This window comes from Anabrus simplex, chromosome 9 (assembly GCF_040414725.1).
Source record: "Anabrus simplex isolate iqAnaSimp1 chromosome 9, ASM4041472v1, whole genome shotgun sequence".
Classification (NCBI taxonomy): Eukaryota; Metazoa; Arthropoda; class Insecta; order Orthoptera; family Tettigoniidae; genus Anabrus; species Anabrus simplex.
In genome coordinates, this window is record NC_090273.1 from 95905119 (window position 1) to 95924754 (window position 19636).

Consider the following 19636-nt stretch of genomic DNA (forward strand, 5'->3'; position numbering starts at 1 on the left):
CCTCTTCTACAACTCTACAGTACACAGTACATTAATCATGGGAAACACACAAAAACATAATGTATCAGGGTATCATTAGAAACCTTTTCTTACATGAAATGTTCCAAATACCCTCTCTTAGCATTGATACGTGATTAAATGCCTCCACAAATAAAAGTCTGATGGGTTTAGGTCTGGAGAACGTGAAGGCCAGGGAAGTGTTTCCGTACCCGTGTCCATGTAACATATTTTCTTATTTTACGTGTGAGGAATGTGTATTGAACGTTTGGTTGCACCTTATTGTTATATTTTGTATAATCGTGAACGATATTAATATCTTTTTTTATTAGTACACACGAGGAAACAGCTGGATTCCTGTTCAGAATCTCTCATTTTTGGACGCTCTATGAAACAATATCAGAAGTACTGTGGTGTTTTGATGTTAAAATTTATTATCCTACCAAGTTTTATCGCAATCGGTCTGGTTCAACTCCTTGCCAATAAGTTAATGATATTTTTGGCTCCAGGATTGGACAAGGAGTCTGAAGACTTCAATAAAAAGACATCCACTGGGCTGAGTGGCTCAGGTGGTTCTGGCCACTACTTAACCGGTTAGATCCTGGGACAATCCGGTGGTGTTTGAAGGTGCTCAAATGCGTCAGTTCCATGTTGGTAGATTTACTGCCACGTAAAATAACTCCTGCAGGACAAAACTCCTGCACCTCAGCTTCTCCGAAAATCGTAAGTAGTAGTCAGGTCGGAAGTAAAAGTAATAATACTATTAACAACGTTGTTATTAAAAAGACCGGGCGAGTTGGCCGTGCAGCTAGGGTCTAGCAGCTGTGAGCTTCCATTCGGGAGACAGTGGGTTCGAACCCCACTGTCGGCAGTCCTGAAGATAGTTTTCCATGGTTTCCCAGTTTCAAATCAGGAAGATACTGAGTCGGTACCTTAATTAAGGCTACGACCGCTTCTTTCCCACTCCTAGCCCTTTCCTATCCCATCATCGCCATAAGACCCATCTGTGTTAGTGCGATTTAAAAATAAAAAAATAGATAATCAGCTACAAAGGAAGGAAGGAGGGAAGGAAGGAAGGAAGGAAGGAAGGAAGGAAGGAAGGAAGGAAGGAAGGAAGGAAAAACAGCCATTAAGAAATTAATGTGTCCTCTGCATGTGACACTTTATCTTCAAGCAAACCATATGATCAAGTGCTTTTCGTTTTTTGGTTGAGTTCGGGATGGAAGCTAATATGGACCTATTTAGGAAGTAGACGACTTTGCACTGTTTCACCGCAACACCTTATTGATGAGAAATGTCGAGTCAGTAGTCCCGTGACGTAGAGACACTCACTGCCGTCTTCGCCGCTACCTGGCTGTAGCGCTGGTTGTCGACGACGCCAGATGCGAGGTTACCAGGGCTAGCAGGCTGCAAGCGACCATCAAGGTGGCGCATGGTGTCAGGGAGATGCAAGGTGCCGACGCTGAAACACACGAAAAAAAGCAATCAGTAATATGTAGATACTAGAACTCAATATGTGAATTAAATAATCTGCTCAAATAACCAGAACGAATTCAAGAACCATCAAACAAGAACAAAATCTGCTTAAATGTTTCCATCCGCATTAAATACGAGAATGATTCAAAGTACTGTGATCATTTTAGATTATGGCCTCCTCTGTCATTGCTCAGGTCTGGCCCCTACTGCCGCCACACTGTAGACTGCATGCAAGTCGCCCGTTGTGGGCCAAGTCAATGAATATTGAATTTCTACGACCACACTGTACTCGAACTGAACTTTCAACCTACTAAGTCGTGTTCAGCACATATAGTACAAGTTGTAGAACCCACAACCTAGGCCACCATAGCTCAATGATAGAGCAACCGACGCGAAATCGGTAGGTTGTGGTTTCGGATCCCACTGGTGTCCGGTTGGCCATTTTTTTCTGTACTCAACATCTCTTCAACACGCACTACATTATATGCACTGAACACGACCTAATAGTTTGAAAAAACTTATTTATATTACAAAGTGCTCGTGAAAAATTAGTATTCATAATTTAAGTAGATTAAAATTGGTTTTTTCTTCATCTCTTGCTATTGATTTAACGTCGCTTGGTATCTTGTTAAAATGAAAAATAAATAGGGCTTGTTGTGAGTATAGTCGGATGAAATTTTATCTAGATGGCATTGGTTCACACTACTTCTTCGTGACGAAGACATTGCAGCCATATGTGTGCATTGTACACGCTGCCAAATTTTGCCGGAAAGCGGGTCGACGAAAATTGCCGGTTTCCGATGTTTCTAATCCTGTATTGTTCAAAGTCTTTACGTGATATCCCTCGTCGATTCGTGAAGTTGAGTAGAACATATTTTGAAAGTATTATATTGAATATATCTTCTTCGAACACATGTTGATCCTAACATCTTCCACGTAACTACGATGTTCACACAAATTGTTGTCTACAAACCTTTCTCCGAGTAGTACCGCTTTAAACATTTGTCCTAATGAGCTTGAATGTATTTAAAGGGAAACAGAAACATTTAGCCGCCTATATTTTCCCGATCTTGTTTATCACCATTTTACTGCGGCAGTGCGTAGCAGCTATTTTTCTAAAATGCGTCAATAACCGCTCAAATTTTGGGGATCGATGAGGAGGGTATGACAAAGAGAAAAGTTCTCTTGCATGCAATGACAAGCGGTGAAATATAAAATTTACTATGTTGCAAAAGAAGGCTAGATATGTCGTTACGCTGATCACGCAGTCCTCAATATCTGCTGGCAATGCGATTGCGTATCAGTCATCTTGGTTGACCAAAACCCCAATGGAATGCTGTGGAACGGTTTTCTCACTCTACATGTACTATAATAACTCCATGAAGCATTTAACGTTCTTCCACCTGCTTTAAATTTCATCTCTCACATTCATTACCTTAATGATATTACGTAGTTTTTCATCCTCCTAAGGCTGCTCATTTCTATCTTTATTAACTTAATTAACGCTTTGTATAATGTTGAAACTCATTTTCAATTCTGTTGATATCCTCTTCTCCATCTATAATTTTCTCTCCCCAGTCAGACATAACTTTCGTACTTCATTATACTGATTACAGAAAGAACATTGAAACTCATTTTGTAAACCTCTATTGATTGAGAAGGGTCTCATCGTAATTGATTTCTCACTGTAATTGAATTCCGATCCATGTACATGTGAATTTTGAATTAACTTTTTTTTGCTTGTGGTTTTTCATAACAAGGATTTTCGGTGAGGGGAAGATGGGGAAGGGATGGGATTGGGAAGATAGCGACTTTGACCTTAAATTTCATGGTGTGAAAATGAAAAACAAACGCAAAACCATGTTCAGGGCTGCCGGCGGTGGGACTCGAACCTACCATCTCTCGAATGCAAGCTCTCAGCTATTAGGTAATAACCTCACGGCCAAATCGCTCGATATTTTGAAAGAAAATCTCACTTTTCTGTAGTTTGGCTTTGAGGTTGAACAGGAGGTCCCATGCCTATGATTGAGGAAAACTACAGGCTTCCTTGTTTGCTGGATGACAGGCTTTTCTCTTTCTTTTTTTTTTTTTTTTTTGGTACTTGCTTTACGTCGCACCGACACAGATAGGTCTTATTGCGACGATGGGACAGGAAAGGGCTAGGAGTGGGAAGGAAGCGGCCATGGCCTTACTTAAGGTACAGCCCCAGCATTTGCCTGGTGTGAAAATGGGAAACCACGGAAAACCATTTTCAGGGCTGCCGACGTTGGGGTTCGAACCTACTATCTCCCGAATACTGGATACTGGCCGCACTTAAGTGACTGCAGCTATCGAGCTCGGTTTCTCTTTCTCTAAGTGCTCACGGCTAGGTAGAGCCAGACAGTGACCACAGTGCTTATATCTGATTCTATCATTGCTTGTGTTAAATTGTGCCACGCTGCTTTAATTTTAATGTCGAAAATATTCTTTTAGCAAAGCAGGGATCCCTATACCACGAAAAACGTAAAATTAAGCAATTTCCTCAATTGTGCCGAAGGGTGAAGGTCTAAAGGGCCCGAAACGGTTTCAAATTGCGAGTCTTGGATAGCTCTATCAAACTAAAAACAAATTTCCAAAAATCACTTCCGGCCTAATTGCAGTTCCGGAAAAGCAGTTTAAAATCGCTTATTTCTTAATAATAATAATAATAATAATAATAATAATAATAATAATAATAATAATGCTATTTGCTTTACGTCCCACTAACTACTCTTTTACGGTTTTCGGAGACGCCGAGGTGCCGGAATTTAGTCCCTCAGGAGTTCTTTTACGTGCCAGTAAATCTACCGACACGAGGCTGACGTATTTGAGCACCTTCAAATACCACCGGACTGAGCCAGGATCGAACCTGCCAAGTTGGGGTCAGAAGGCCAGCGCCTCAACCATCTGAGCAACTCAGCCAGGCAGCTTGTTTCTTTACTCCTTCCCTTTTCTGATTCAAATCCTAGTCAAACTAACTTATTTACATAATTCTTTCTACAATGTGTTCCTTGGTTGAAAATCGTAAGGTACTTTTCGATTGTTTTTTTGTTGAAAAATGTCTACATCGAATGTAGTTATAAGGGCTTAAGTGAAACTCTGCATTGATTCACATTAGCGCTCGTAGTGGTAGAAAAAGGCAAACTGCTAATCTAATCGACTGGATGACGATGGTTATGAAAAGGATTGCAATTTTTAGGAATAGGTAAAAAATATATTCTCATATTTTATTGTATTTTATTTTCCTAAAATTCTTGGCTGATATCCCTAGGATGTTTTCAAAACTAAGTTGCTTAGTGAAGGGCTAGAACTGTGGATTTTTCTACCTAACTTCCCTTAATCACTTCTTGTATGGACGTAGGCTTCAGTAAGCGTAGGGAGTCCCTTATATTCACGCCCTTCGTGACCCTTCTCTTTTCTTATTCTTATTCTTCGAAGACCGAGCGAGTTGGCCGTGCGGTTGGGGGGCTCTGCTGTGAGCTTGCATTAGGGAGATAGTGGGCTCGAACCACATTGTCGAGAGCACTGAAGATGGTTTTCCGTGGTCTCCAATTTTCATACCAGGCAAATGCTGGGGCTGTACCTTGAATAACGCCACGGCCGTTTCCTTCCCACTTCTAAGCACTTTCCTATCCCATCGTCGCCGTAAGACCTATCTGTATAGGTGCGACGTACGTACATCAACTAGAAAAAAATGCTATATCTTCGAAGGGCTGATTATTTTCCATTTTCTCTTCTGACTAAGGGGATGATTTTCTTACTGTGTTCTTCACCTTAAGGAACCACCGTTTTCCCATTAATACCACGAAAGTAAGCCACACCGAGCGAGTTGGCCGTGCGGTCAGGAGCGCGCAGCTGTGAGCTTGCATCCGGGAGATAGTGGGTTCGAACCCTACTGTCGGCAGCCCTGAAGATGGTTTTCCGTGGTTTCCCATTTCACACCAGACAAATTCTGGGGCTGTACCTTAATTAAGGCCACGGCCGCTTCCTTCCCATTCCGAGGCCTTTCCCGTCCCATCTTCGCCATAAGACGTAAAGCAAAGTAGCAAAATAAATGGAAAAAAAGGAAAAGAAAAATCTAAACCTTATATTTTCATGTATAATTAATACCTAGTTACTCTTTCATATACTAGTTTATTAAGGCATTTTTCTCATACTATTTGAAATGAATTACATTAGTGATTCTCTAACTTTCACAACCACATTTCTCCTGAAATATGTTGAAAATTTTGCACCTACGTTCTCCCTACCATCAATCCCGATTTCCTTTTTCGCTATCGGTTTTATATCGCAAATTCGAAGAGGTGTGGAATAGGAAAGGCAGCCGTGGACTTCATTAAGGAGCAGCTTCTAAATTTGACTGGGCTGCCGACAGTGGGGTTCAAACCCACTATCTCTCCCGAATGCAGACTGATAGCTACGCGACTCAAACTGCGCAACCACTCACTCGGTCAATGAGAGCCCTGCTGATGGTTTTCCGTGGTTTCGTATCTTCACACCAGACTGTACGTTAATGAAGGCCACGGCCACTTCCTTCCCACTCCTAGCCCTTTCCTATCCCATCGTCGCCATAAACCTGGTGTCGATCTGACGTAAAAAAAGAAACGGGATACCGAATTTTGAACACACTATCTCCTAATTGCAAAATTAAAGCTATAGACCCCTACCTGACAGCCAATCCCCTTTGTTTCTTGGATATTTCACTGGAAAACTACTGTAGCTATTTGAATTTTAAATTAAAGCTTTCACTTCTTTTGCAGGCCTCACGGCCTAGAGGTAGCAAGCCTTCTCTTATCTGGGGGTCTCGGGTTCGATTCCAAACCAGGTAGGTTTTTTGCTATTTTGCTTTACGTCGCACCGACACAGATAGGTCTTATGGCGACGATGGGACGGGAAAGGCCTAGAAATGGGAAGGAAGCGGCCGTGGACTTAATTACGGTACAGCCCTAGCATGGTGTAAAAATGGGAAACCATGGAATACCCTCTTCAGGGCTGCCGACAGTGGGATTCGAACCCACTACCTCCGGGATGCGAGCTCACTGTTGCGCGCTCGTAACCGCACGGCAAACTCGACCGATAGGTAGGTTTTTACAAGGATATAATAATAATAATAATAATAATAATAATAATAATAATAATAATAATAATATGGTCCCGGCTACCATGTGTGAGCATTTTATTTGACGCCATAGGGGATGCCTGTGCGACAATTTCGACGTTCCGGTTTACTCCACCAGATGGCCAAGTAAACTTGAATCTCTCTTGGGTGATTTGTGTCTGAGTTTTAATTAATTTTGTCTGGTAAACACCAAGTGTAGTTCCTGATATATTTTATATGCCTAGAGTTTACAACTTGGGTTATCGAATGGACTATTTTTCGCCCTTCAAAAATGATGCTACTTCTGCCGCTTTCTTGGGATACGAAGACCGACACTCTGCCACTGATCCATAAACGATCTCAGGACTGACTTGAGGCATACTCAGCGTACTCGAGAACAAATGAACAGTTATCTGTCAGTGGGATGGAAGTTCCCGTCTACAAATCGAAGAATATCGGCCGTAAGTATTCGGTGCGTTGACCAAACACTATCCCGTAATCTGCAGGTCTTCGAGTTGAACTGTGACTGCTTGTTAAGACAAGGTCCATCAGAGCTATAGTGCCATGGGGATTGTTCGTTTTACCCATTCTTTATTCCAAAATAGGACTTCATCTTGGAGGACCTCTTGTTGGGGTCACTCGTCAATCCAGAATGACTGGTCGCTTACTCTGAAGGTGCTGGCCACACTTGCTGGATAAATGCCAGAAAACATTCAAGTTCAACGTGAACTAAGAACGTGGAAGCCCACTTTAGAGAAGAGTTAGCTGGGTGTGAAATCCTACATCACTACATGCTTTGTTTCTTATAGTGCAGGACATAATACTTTATTATCCCTAAAAGCATCGACCTCACATTGATCACATAGAGTACCACGGAGGTGGGAGAAAATACCCCAAAATCTTCTACCACTGAAGTATCGAATCTATTTACGTTTAAAAGAAAATTATTTACATTATTTTATTCCATACAATTCCTTCTAAATTATGAACATAACTTTTTAAAAACATATGCATTTTTTGTATAGGCCCAGTCCGTGAATGTGAATTAATTATTTACGTTTAATAATAAAAATTAATAATTAAGTCATAGACTCAATGCGTTGTGAAGATTTAATGTAAATTGTGACTGGTAACGAATTTGATGTCCGCCTCTGTGGTGTAGTGGTTAGCGTGATTAGCTGCCACCCCCGGAGGTCCGGGTTCGATTCCCGGCTCTGCCACGAAAATTTGAAAAGTGGTACGAGGGCTGGAACGGGGTCCACTCAGCCTCGGGAGGTCAACTGAGTAGAGGTGGGTTCGATTCCCACCTCAGCCATCCTTGAAGTGGTTTTCCGTGGTTTCCCACTTCATCTCCAGGCGAATGCCGGGATGGTACCTAACTTAAGGCCACGGCCGCTTCCTTCCCTCTTCCTTGTCTATCCCTTCCAATCTTCCCATCCCTCCACAAGGCCCCTGTTCAGCATAGCAGGTGAGGCCGCCTGGGCGAGGTACTGGTCATTCTCCCCAGTTGTATCCCCGACCAAGAGTCTGAAGCTCCAGGACACTGCCCTTGAGGCGGTAGAGGTGGGATCCTTCGCTAAGTCCGAGGGAAAAGCCGAACCTGGAGGGTAAACAGATGATGATCATGATGATGATGAACGAATTTGATTATTTACAAATATATTTAAAAAAATACTATTATGAAAAATCACCGTCACTATTTGCAACACTTTCCACAGTTTCATTCCACATCATCATTGAAAACTCCTTCGCACTTGTGTTTTAGCATGGGATTTGCAAAAATTTATCTTTGAGTTTTCACACAATATTAGTTTTGGCGAGATTTATCTATATTTGAATCGTTCACCCGATAAACGTTGTATCCAACAAAAAGTAAATTTTACAGGAGGACAAAAAAACGTTTTAATGCTTAACTATTATTATTTTTAAACAAAAACTGGATGTGTAAGGTAACACCACCACTGAACAATGTATTGTGAAGTTGTCAACACAGTATGGTATATTTACAACATTATTATAGGCAACACAAAAAATTTTCAGCAGGAATAACGTTGTATGTGGCTAGTTACAACGTTGTTCTTCTGAAATACACTCACAATATTATCTGAAATCCCTTCAACAAAATAGAACACAGCAGTAAAAATAATCAGAATACCTGAGTACAGTAATATCACACTTCCGCAGAAAGCTTGTGTCTCATTATCCTTGCAAAATTGGTTGCAATACGCTATAACTTGTAAAGTAAGATATTTATGATTTAATACCACAAAAACGACTATTACATACTGTGGTGTAAAACAGTATTCACTTAGTAAGTTTTCATAGAAACCTCTTTTTTCAGCAGGAATATATTGACACATGTCCAACAGATCCTTCTTTTTTGCACTCTTGATTGGTAAAGGTGTCCCATATAAAACCGGAAAAGCTGAAATTTTCATAGGTGGCAAATTTATGTTTCTAGTTCCACTTGTCTTCTTTGCCAAGCGTTGATATACCCAGGGTTGTAAAATATTATGACTTTTTCTTCCTCTAAGTGTAGTGGGATCATCGGACGATATTTGAAGCCATGCATATTCTGTTATTTTGAACGACCCCTTGCTTAAGCTGGTATCGAGTATGGTAAGATCCTCGAAATCTTCACTTTCCATCACGCAAACCAGAAAACCATACGTTTTGGCATTTGCCATCACAGGTACCCAGTCGAATGGCTCATATACAGGGAAGGAATTTTTGTTCCTCTCTATCATGGCGAAGTCCCTGTCATAGGGCAAGAAACTGTGCCCTGTGACAAGGAATTTTTGATCTACAGAAGAAAAATATTTGCAGACGATCAGATTCTGGTGTAGAGCAATCATTCGCCAGTTATTATTCTGACCAATACAACGGTCAGACCAGACTATCAAATTACGGAATTTCACCAGCTTTAAGTGGCTTGAAGTGCACAGTAACATATTTCAGTATACAAGAAGATATTTCTGCTGACCCTCTTCTGGCAATACTTTCATGCCAGAAATACATGAAAGCAGTATTATTACCCATATAATGGATTGCTAGGTTGTAGCACGAGTACTGACGTTGGTAAAACACAGAAGAATGGTGTAATTGTGGACAAAATAGCACTTGCTGAAGATCCACACACAAGTTCACTACATTTTTGTTGGTTTTGCTATTATCAGAATCAGCTGCAAGTGTTTTGTACGCTAGTTCAGCCCTAGTGTGGTGAATTGTGCTTTCAATTTCAATTTGTTTACATTCCTCTTCAGATGAGGCTGCAGTCATCTGAATGAACAATCTGTCACAGTATGAACAGGAATCGGACCTAGGAATTCCAAATTTCAATTGAAAATCACTTCTAAAGGTGTCTCTATATGTGCTTTCAGTGACATTAACATTAGGATATTTCTCCCGTAAAAGTTCATACATTTTCCGCACATTCAGTTGTGGACTTAAGAAACAGTTCACACTCTTATGCCTGGAGTAGTGACTTTCCTCTTTAGGAAATGATTCAATATGTCTTTGTCACAATCAGGAATTCTGTTTGGCCTGTTGGAATGTTTTCCTCTTTTGTCCTAAAGAGGCAACTTGGCTTTCATTTTTTCAATCAAGATTTGCACTCTACGAGGTGTAATACTATACACATTGCACAAAGTCTTCTGACAAACCTGTACCCTACCATTTTCCAGAGGTAAGTAGTAAAAAACTGAACACTGGCGACGAGATACTTCTTCTGGGGTAGTCCGTCTCTTTACTTCCCCTACTTCAATGCATTGGTGAGCCAAAAATGTTGTTTGGTTATCATAATTAAGCCCGTAGAACGTCTGGAACAACTTTATTTTACTATTTGCAGGTACATTTCCGCACGAAAACTTGCAGTGGCAAACTTTTTCCTAAAAATAAAAGAAAAAACTCCATTGAATCGGAATAAATTAGGCCTACATTTAGCATATAAAAGCTTACTTGTTGTTTGTGAACTAGAGGCAAATTGTTTTGATCATGAATATGAAATTATACGATTTGTACTATTGCAACAACAGCTACATAACTTAAACATATTAACGTGCCTATATTTCAAAATAGAATTGCTCTATAACCATGATATTGTTCCAGAAGTGCATCAGGCTTGTATAAGGATGGGTTCTAAATATTTTATATAGGTAAATTCAATACTGACCGATCAGTTAATACACTTTAAGCATTATATGGATCGGAATCAGTTACAACGTTGTTCTACTTACCCCACTTGGTGGTAGTTTTCCAGGAACAGGTTGCTTGTTTTTCGAAATATATGGGCATCCGCTGTCCTTCAGTGCCTTTCGTCTATTATCTTTCCAATTAGCAAGATTAACTTTCCATCTTTTACCTTTATTTAGTCTTTTTTGATCACTGTTTGTTGTGACACAACAACAGAGTCGGCCATGTTGCTTGTAGTTACAACGTTGTTCTACTAAACGGTAATTTGAAATATTCATCATGGTGCCAACTGTTATTTTCTTCAAGAACAAAGTTTCCCATCGCATGCAGGATACCATATAGAACGTTATTCCATCTTTAACTCACTTTCAACAAAATTGTTGGTTACAACGTTTTTCGGGTGAACGATTCATTTCTTGTCCATGGTATTATGAAGAAAAATATCAGAAGTGTGGGGTAAATGCATCTACAAGAAATAAAAAGAAACTAACATATAATTTATTTGAAGAATACGTATGAAATCTGTTGGAAAATACATTTTGTAAAGTTCTTTAAAAGTGTAAGTATTACGAACCATTGAATTAGTATTTAAGCAGAATTATAGAAAAATACAAGATGAGTGGGGACATCTGCATATTTATAGTGCTTACAGGGCTGAATTGAGATTAATTAAACTTTCTTTTTTTTTTTCAAAATACTTTAACCGGCATCCGATCGCGTGGCCTGGGGTATCGTTTTGCAGTCGCGCGGACGACAACTTAGCCGCCAGTTATGTTTGATCATTTTCATGAAATTTTTTCCACTTCACCCGCACCATTTCAAAACAATCAGGACTGCAATTCTGACAGAACTTCACAAGCAGTTTTGACCTAAAATATTTATTAAATAAATCTTCAAAATTGATTCAGTTCTCCTCATCCTTTGGTTAGTAAAATTATAACATATTGTCAGTCCTTCAAGTTTATTTTTCTTTACTAAAATAAAGATGAGGGGCTGCCTGGCCGAGCCAGTAAAGGCGTGCTCGGTTCGCCCGGGAGGACGTGGGTTCGAATCCCCATCAGAAAGTCGTAAAATTTAAGAAACGAGATTTCCACTTCCGGAGGTGCATATGGCCCTGACGCTCACTCAGCCTACACCAAAAATGAGTTCCAGGTTAATTCCTGGGGGCAAAGGCGGCCGGGCGTAGTGCTAACCACTCTACCCCATCACGTGCCGAGGTTAACAATGGTGGAAGCCTTTACCTTCCACTCCTCCAAGGGTCTTCATGGCCTGTACGGTGGTGACTTTTAAAATAAAAAGGTTAAAGTATACGCATTAAAATTTTTTAACATTTTTATTTTAAAATATTAACACAAATCTATAACTGTTACTTCCTCATCTTCCTTCCCTAGTTTCTCCAGAATTCGAAGAATATCCTCAGAATCGCTGTATCGTTGAGCCCTGAAGGAAAGGGTAGCCAACTAGGTCGGTAACTTAGCGTTATTATTTTATGGCAAAAAAGCTATATTTCAACTAAAAATAAGACGGAAAAACTTAACGCCACACTAGTTTACCAAAAAATTAATATAATTCCGAAACACTAGCACAAATAAGTAAATATTTATTTACATCTTCTGTTGAGAGATGGAAAAATAATTGTCATTTCCGTTTGCAAGAAGGCAGCTAGGTTGTCACCGTCAACTTTCGAGATGTACTGAGATGGCAGGGAGGGGTGGACGGGCTGAAATAGAGCCCGGTTAGCGACAAGAAGACTAGCTAAGGAATACCTGCTTCTGCCAGGCCTTTCTCAAGTATCCGGCGAGAAATGTGCGAAATAATACAAAAATGAGACCGCACGACCGGATGAAAGTTAATTTAGACAATGCGAGGACACATAATAATCACAATGGAAAATAATAGAATACAAGTTAAACTTTATTTACAGAAGACAGAACGTACAACGGACGTCACAGAAAGCCTTCTATAAATAAGGCCAAGTTTTCTAAGAAAAATGTAAAACTGTTGAATTAAAAAAAATACATGGCAGTGGGAGCTTGTGATAACATTTTCAGGGAGTTCACAACAGAATTTGTGTTCACGTCTGAAATATACCAGAGTAGAATGCAAATAAGTACAAAATCACTTACTTAAATCATTTCACAAAAAGTTCCTTGTACGGTTGCTTCTCTACTCATATTATGGTAGAACCCTTAAAACCGAGGATGCATTTTTCCGAGACTAATCTTTAAGTGTAGAAAAAAAGTAAAATTACGACTGCCGGGCTGAATCGCTCAGGCTTTGGCTGAGGCTGTGGCTTTCTGATCCCGTGATTACGAAAACCTGCTCAGAATTAGCTACTAGCGAAATCTTCCGGCGATGTAATGCAATAGTAACTTCTGGGAGCTGGTGGCCAACAGTAACAGGGGAGGTGGCGGGCCCTTGTGGTCAACGGTAATACTATATCTGGTTTGAGGGTGGTTGTAGGCGGAAAGGCACATTCCTTATCGTGCTCCTCGCTTACGGATATATCTGTGCCTAAACCATGACGTCATCTCCATGCGCATGTGTATAGTTTTAAGGTTCGTAGCAAAATCTCCAGTGTGCTCCCTGGCATTGTCAGTCAAAACGAACAGCTGTCGGTGTAACGGAGCTTTGACACAAGTCGAATGCTTTCGATCGATTGACGAAATCAGGTCGAAAAAGGAAACAATTTTGAATTGCCGGTATACATAAATGTGTGAATATGCGCTACAACTGGGTGTTCACTTGCTCATGTGCTCCTGAGAGCCCACCGCCACTTCTGCATAAGGGACATTTTTTTCTTTGTACTGCTGTGAAGACTTACCTTGTACTCTGTCTGCCCTGGACTCGCTAGGGAGGACGATCTCTCTGCTCTCCAGGACTGGAGCCTTTTGTTGTTTGTCTCCTTCAACACTCTCTTCATTACTCCTCCAATAAACAGTAGCGATTGTCGCCAAGCATTTCAGTTTCATGTCACCCTTGTTGAAGTGTGTAGGCCGAACTTCGAAGTGCAGCCCCAGTATCACAGTCTCCAGTCCGTCGTTCGCATCTTCCACAATGAATGGGCCTCGGAGTAACTTAGGGTCTGCCTGCAATTATACACATAATACATAAATCACTCGCAAATAACGTACATTAAGATTTACAGTATTCAAACAAGGGGTTTGTTGTATCGCATCCCTGTTGAGTTGAAGGCTTAGTCGATTACTGTCCGTTTCTTCCGTCTCGCTAAGCGGAAGGATTTATTCACTATTATGTATCTGTATGCTGGTTGTTAGTGTAATGAGTTGTGTGAATATGAAGAGATGTTTGAAAATACAATAATTAAAACCCAGTTCCCTAACCAGAGGAATTAACTTGTCGCGTCTAAAATCTCTTCCATGAAGGGGAATCGAACCCGGACCCTATGAACCGAAGGATGATACGATAACATTTTCAACCAAGAAAACTTATATCGTAAAATGAATAGATTTGGTAGGGTTAGGGACCATACCAAAACAACATACAAGTGAGAATGAGGAGAAAACTCCTCAGCCTATTTTCAGCCATTCGACCGGGTCAGGAATGGAATGAATGAAGCCCCATCTAGCGGTAAAGATAGGAATTGTGCCGACTGCCGAAGCCTGTCTCACTCCTCTGGGGCAATGATTAATGACTGGCAGATGGAATGATATTGGAGAGTGTCGCTGGAATGAAGGATGGCAGGAAAAACCGGAGTACCCTGAGAATAACCTGTCCCGCCTCCGCCTCTCGCACAAATCTCACATGGAGTGACCGATATATGAACCACGGAACCCATGTTGAGAGACCGGTGCGCTGCCGCCTGAGCCACGGAGGGATATAAGTGAGAATAAAAAAAAATTAAAATATATACCTGAGCTAAATATTTATGAATACTGTATAATTGAGGCTTTAATGTATAACACACATTCAGAATTTGTCACGGCATAAGTCCGAAAGCATCAATACAAGCATGATAATCTTTCACATCAGTATTAAAGGATACACTCTTAACACTCTGTAACAATATGAAGTATTAGGACACACACTCTCTCTCATTACGAATCTCATTTGTTTATAAGCCAGAACATTTTAAATTTGATCTGACTTAATTAATTTATGTATCATGAAGGCAATGTAAACTGACTGACAGAGAAATAAGCACCCTTAAAATACGCGTATCTAAGACCTTCACTACCTGACGAGAGTAACACAGCCACCATCCCGTTAATTTCACTTGGTAATCTTAGGGCCTGGTTAAATCAAGTGTTCCTGCGCGTTTCAATTGTGCACTTCAGTAAGCGAAAGGTGACAATTTGTCTGCTGTTATGGGTAGGAACATGAATTGAGACGTATGTTAGATAGTTAACAAATAACCCATACATTTTTTTGTGAATGAAAATTGCATTCTCATACTTGGGCCAAGTTCTTAGTGATTCAATATGTAACTTCGGACAGAACAGATCATAATATACTGATGACAGCTTGGTACATAAACATTTCACATTGATCCATTTAAAGAATATGATCTGTTTTCACTCTAAAAATCCTTGTAGTTTATTTTCTATGAAAATAGATTTTGTACTCTTCGCAGCAGTTAGGATAATCAAAGAACCTAATCCACTAAAAGTCATATGCCACTTCATTTCATCATTAACATCTTTACGGCAAATAAGTTTACCCATTTCAGTCTTCGTAATCATTCTAATAATTCACATTAATTACCAGTAAGTAACTTTTACCTGTCGTTTATACTTAGATATACTCATTTAAATTTGTATTTGAATTTCTAATTATTTATCAAACATGTTCTTGTATTAAGTTAGTACCGTATATATTTAAGATACACGTTTTATTGTCTATACTTTGGTATAGACACTACATAAATAGACTCATTCGCCTCAGTGGCACATTATTATTAGTACACTCAAATTCAAATTTAATTCAAATTCAAAATTCAAGTTCAAATTAAAATTCAATATCCAAATTTTGTACCTTAAAGCACTATACTAGACTTAAGTAAAGTTGGCGTCTGACAGGTAAGGTTGGAGGGAGGAGCACTGCACGTGCCATTTCACGATGTTGCCACATTCCAGCATTCCTTTCTACATGCTCTTACCCCTCGCTTCCGGCTCACTTGTTCCCTCTTCATTCTGACCGCTGTGATCTGTTGTAGACTACCTGGCCAGGCGGTGTCGTCCCATTTGCGATCACTCTTATACAAACAATCAGGTTCTTATCAGTGACAGTGACAGGTTTGGCAACTCCCAGCAAGACGAGCTGCCCTGAAGTTTTATTTCCATGGCAACCGCAGTCGCCCCACCCTCGTTTCCATGGCAACCACACAGCCACTCCCTTTATCCCGCCTCGGCAGGCAGTAAACGGACCTCCCTCTAAGAAATGTCAGACGCCAACTCTTATTATTAGCAGTATAGTATTCCTGTTGAACGTGCTCAATTCAAATCGTATTCATTGTACAAAAACAGAACTGTCTTCATTACCACAATGTTGGTAAAGGAGACAAACATCGTGTGATACTGATGCGGGAGTTAGTTGCCGAGTATGACCAGGTTGAACACATTGCTATCTGATAATCCATTTACTGTTGTCAGACAGGAGTGAAGAAGGCCATAAACTTGTTACTATCCCTAAGTAACGGAATTCTACGATAAAGAAAATAAAATTTGTTTCAATTCGATTTAAGAAAACACTCATAACTTTTAAACAACTCTATAAATAATCCACTAAACTCAATTAGTTACTTTATTTGAAATTTTTGACGGTGCTACATAAATCACGTAATGCCGGTGGATAGTATAAGTACGTACCTGCTCTCCGTTTATGAACCACATGAGTTGTGCCGCAGGTTTTGACCGCCCTGATGTGCAGTTCACTCTCACTTTATCTCCAATCTGATAGCGAGGTCTACCACCGGAGATCCGAGGACCTTCATCTGGTAGCGCTGTAACGAGATTATTGGGTATAAGAATCACTTTAAAGAACATAAAAGCTTAACGCTTTCACGGCCAGCGTCACGATGCATGAATACTTGGGAAACAAATATGACGACCTTGCTTCACACCACAGCCCGGTGTCTATCAGCGGCTTATAGGACTTACTACGTCTAGTGTAGCCGGAGTCGCCAAATCGTCTACCTCATTAGCACTAAAATAGCCAGAGCAAAAATAAAACATTCTTATGGACTTCATTATTTGTCATTTCGATGTAAACCGAGTTATTTGTTATTACGGTATTATTATATTACTCTTAATAATGCTAAAAGGATCGCTATACTGTACCAGTCACGAAGAAAGGGTAAAGATAAGATTCAACAGGATGCAAGGTGTGATTGACAGCTGGTATCCAACTCGCTTCCAGGAACTGAGGCCGTCATGTATTGTCCCTTAGTATATAGTCCAAATTCTTTGTAAACGTCCTGCGCGCATGTGGGGAGGGGAAACCGAAGGGCGTCGCCTCGTCTCCCACTCCTATCGCTGCCCAGTCTTCGTCTATACATTGTGATAAGCACTGTACGCATTGGCTGAACACAACGTATTAACAAGCAAGTTACGAGATAGTGAAATGGGAAGGGAGAGAGCACGCTAATCAGACCTCCCTCACTACTACACCACCACGCCCCGCCGTTCACTCAGAGGGACGTTTATTACGTATCTGGACTATAGAATAAATTTTCCAGGTTTAACTGGTATAGTCTAATTGGGTTGTTAGTTACCAGCGTTTCATCAAAGACAACACCCAGCAGTTTCAAGGATATTTAGCGCAGCTACGAACCCAACTGGACCACGGTCTACTAGCCACAAACTACTTCCACATTTACATAAGTAGTTCAATGAGATCCAGGGACTCCAACGTGAGTAATTTTCTGTATTTCATCCTAAGCTCTCTCTATGTAGACTAGTGTAAAGAATGCTGACCTCCGGAACTCAAGACCGGGGGTTGAAACACAGCAGATCGTCGGACGTTTGAAGGGTAGAAAAAAGTTCATTCAGTACTCCATGCCGTACGATGTCGGTATGTAAAAGGTACATCTGGTGTTTACCCGACTCTCAGCCACAGATCACCCAAGAGAGAGCCGTTTCTTTGCGATTTGGTAGAGGAACTTCGAAATTAATAATAATAATAATAATATTAATAATAATAATAATAATAATATTGTTTTTTACGTAGGCTAACTATTTTTGACGGTTTTAGGAGATACTGAGGATACGGAATTTTGTCCCGCAGGAGATCTTTTACGTGCCACTAAATCTACCGACACGAGGATGACGTATTTGAGCGCCTTCAAATACCACCGGACTGAACCAGGATCGAACCTGCCATGTTAGGGTCTGAAGGCCAGCGCCTCAACCGTCTGAGCGACTCAGCCCGGCATAAATAAGTCAAAAAAGTGAATAAATTAATTAAAAATTAAAATAAATCGGTTTCTTTCTTTTTATTATTAATCTGCTTGAAATAACAGGCCCAAGAGTTCGGAATCCTACAACAAATTTATATATATATATATATTTTTTTTGCTAGGGGCTTTACGTCGCACCGACACAGATAGGTCTTATGGCGACGATGGGAGAGGAAAGGCTTAGGAGTTGGAAGGAAGCGGCCGTGGCCTTAATTAAGGTACAGCCCCAGCATTTGCCTGGTGTGAAAATGGGAAACCACGGAAAACCATTTTCAGGGCTGCCGATAGTGGGATTCGAACCTGCTATCTCCCGGATGCAAGCTCACAGCCGCGCGCCTCTACGCGCACGGCCAACTCGCCCGGTATATATATTATTAGTCTATACCAGTTTTGAATGAATGGAATTAAATATGAATAATAAAATAATTGGAATTAGAGCTGCATTAAGTGCACGTTAATATAGAAAAGCAGAAACAAATAAAACCTAACAGATTCTTTGAATATCAACGGATGAGTAAAATGGTGCAAATCACACGAATTTCAGCAACGTGTTTCATATAATATTGATGTGTTACTGACCACACTGATATATCGTATATTAAATTTTCTGCACGCGTAACGTTCAACCTTTTCATAAAGGAAAGTAAAATCATTATTCCATTAGGCCTATATCTAATGCTTTTACATTCGTAAAGCGTGTTCCCTCTGAACGAGGCAATGGAAAGAACCACACAGTTCTTCCCTGGGGTATTGCTAGACTAACCGAGCCAGCGACCGAACCAATCAACATGCGGCGTCCCAGTGGAAACGTGACAAACGCCGCGACGCAATAAATTGTATACTCAGCCTTCGTCCTGTTGTCAACCAGCTGTTGCTATCGTCGGCCTGGCATCCCACTGGTACTAATGCACTCCCTTATAATTAAGAAGGGAAGAAATATATTCTCGAAATGTGAAAGAATTGAGTCCTGGAACATAATATTTAAGGCTTTTCTTGTGAAAATGAAGCTAGAAGTCCATTCCGTGGACTTAAATAGAATAGAAAGTTAAAGTGAGTACATAAAAGTTACATTCATTCATTCATTCCTTCATTCATTCATTCATTCATTCATTCATTCATTCATTCATTATCATTATAGACTGTTATGCCTTTCAGCGTTCAGTCTGCAAGCCTCTGTGAATTTACTAAACGTCGCCACAATCCTCGATTTGCAAGTAGTGTTGTGGCCTCATTGAGTTCTATAACTCTTATCTTTAAATCGTTAGAAACCGAGTCTAACCATCGTCGTCTTGGTCTCCATCTACTTCTCTTACCCACCATAGCAGAGTCCATTATTCTCCTAGGTAACCTATCCTCCTCCATTCGCCTCACATGACCCCACCACAAAAGACGGTTTATGCGTACAGCATCATCCATCGAGTTCATTCCTAAATTAGCCT

General features: G+C 40.4%; 1 protein-coding gene across 1 annotated transcript in view; it reads right to left on the reverse strand.

Moving 5' to 3' along the window:
* Positions 1-1226: 1226 nt before the first annotated feature.
* Positions 1227-19636, reverse strand: part of LOC136880884 (cell adhesion molecule 1) — a 164052-nt gene continuing 145642 nt past the window's right edge. Inside the window, exons 4-6 of the mRNA XM_067153417.2 lie at positions 16609-16742; positions 13605-13869; positions 1227-1459 (exon numbers count right to left, since the gene is read on the reverse strand). Coding sequence (XP_067009518.2) covers positions 1344-1459; positions 13605-13869; positions 16609-16742 — 515 coding nt within the window. The 3' untranslated portion in view covers positions 1227-1343. The remainder of the gene's footprint in view (positions 1460-13604; positions 13870-16608; positions 16743-19636) is intronic.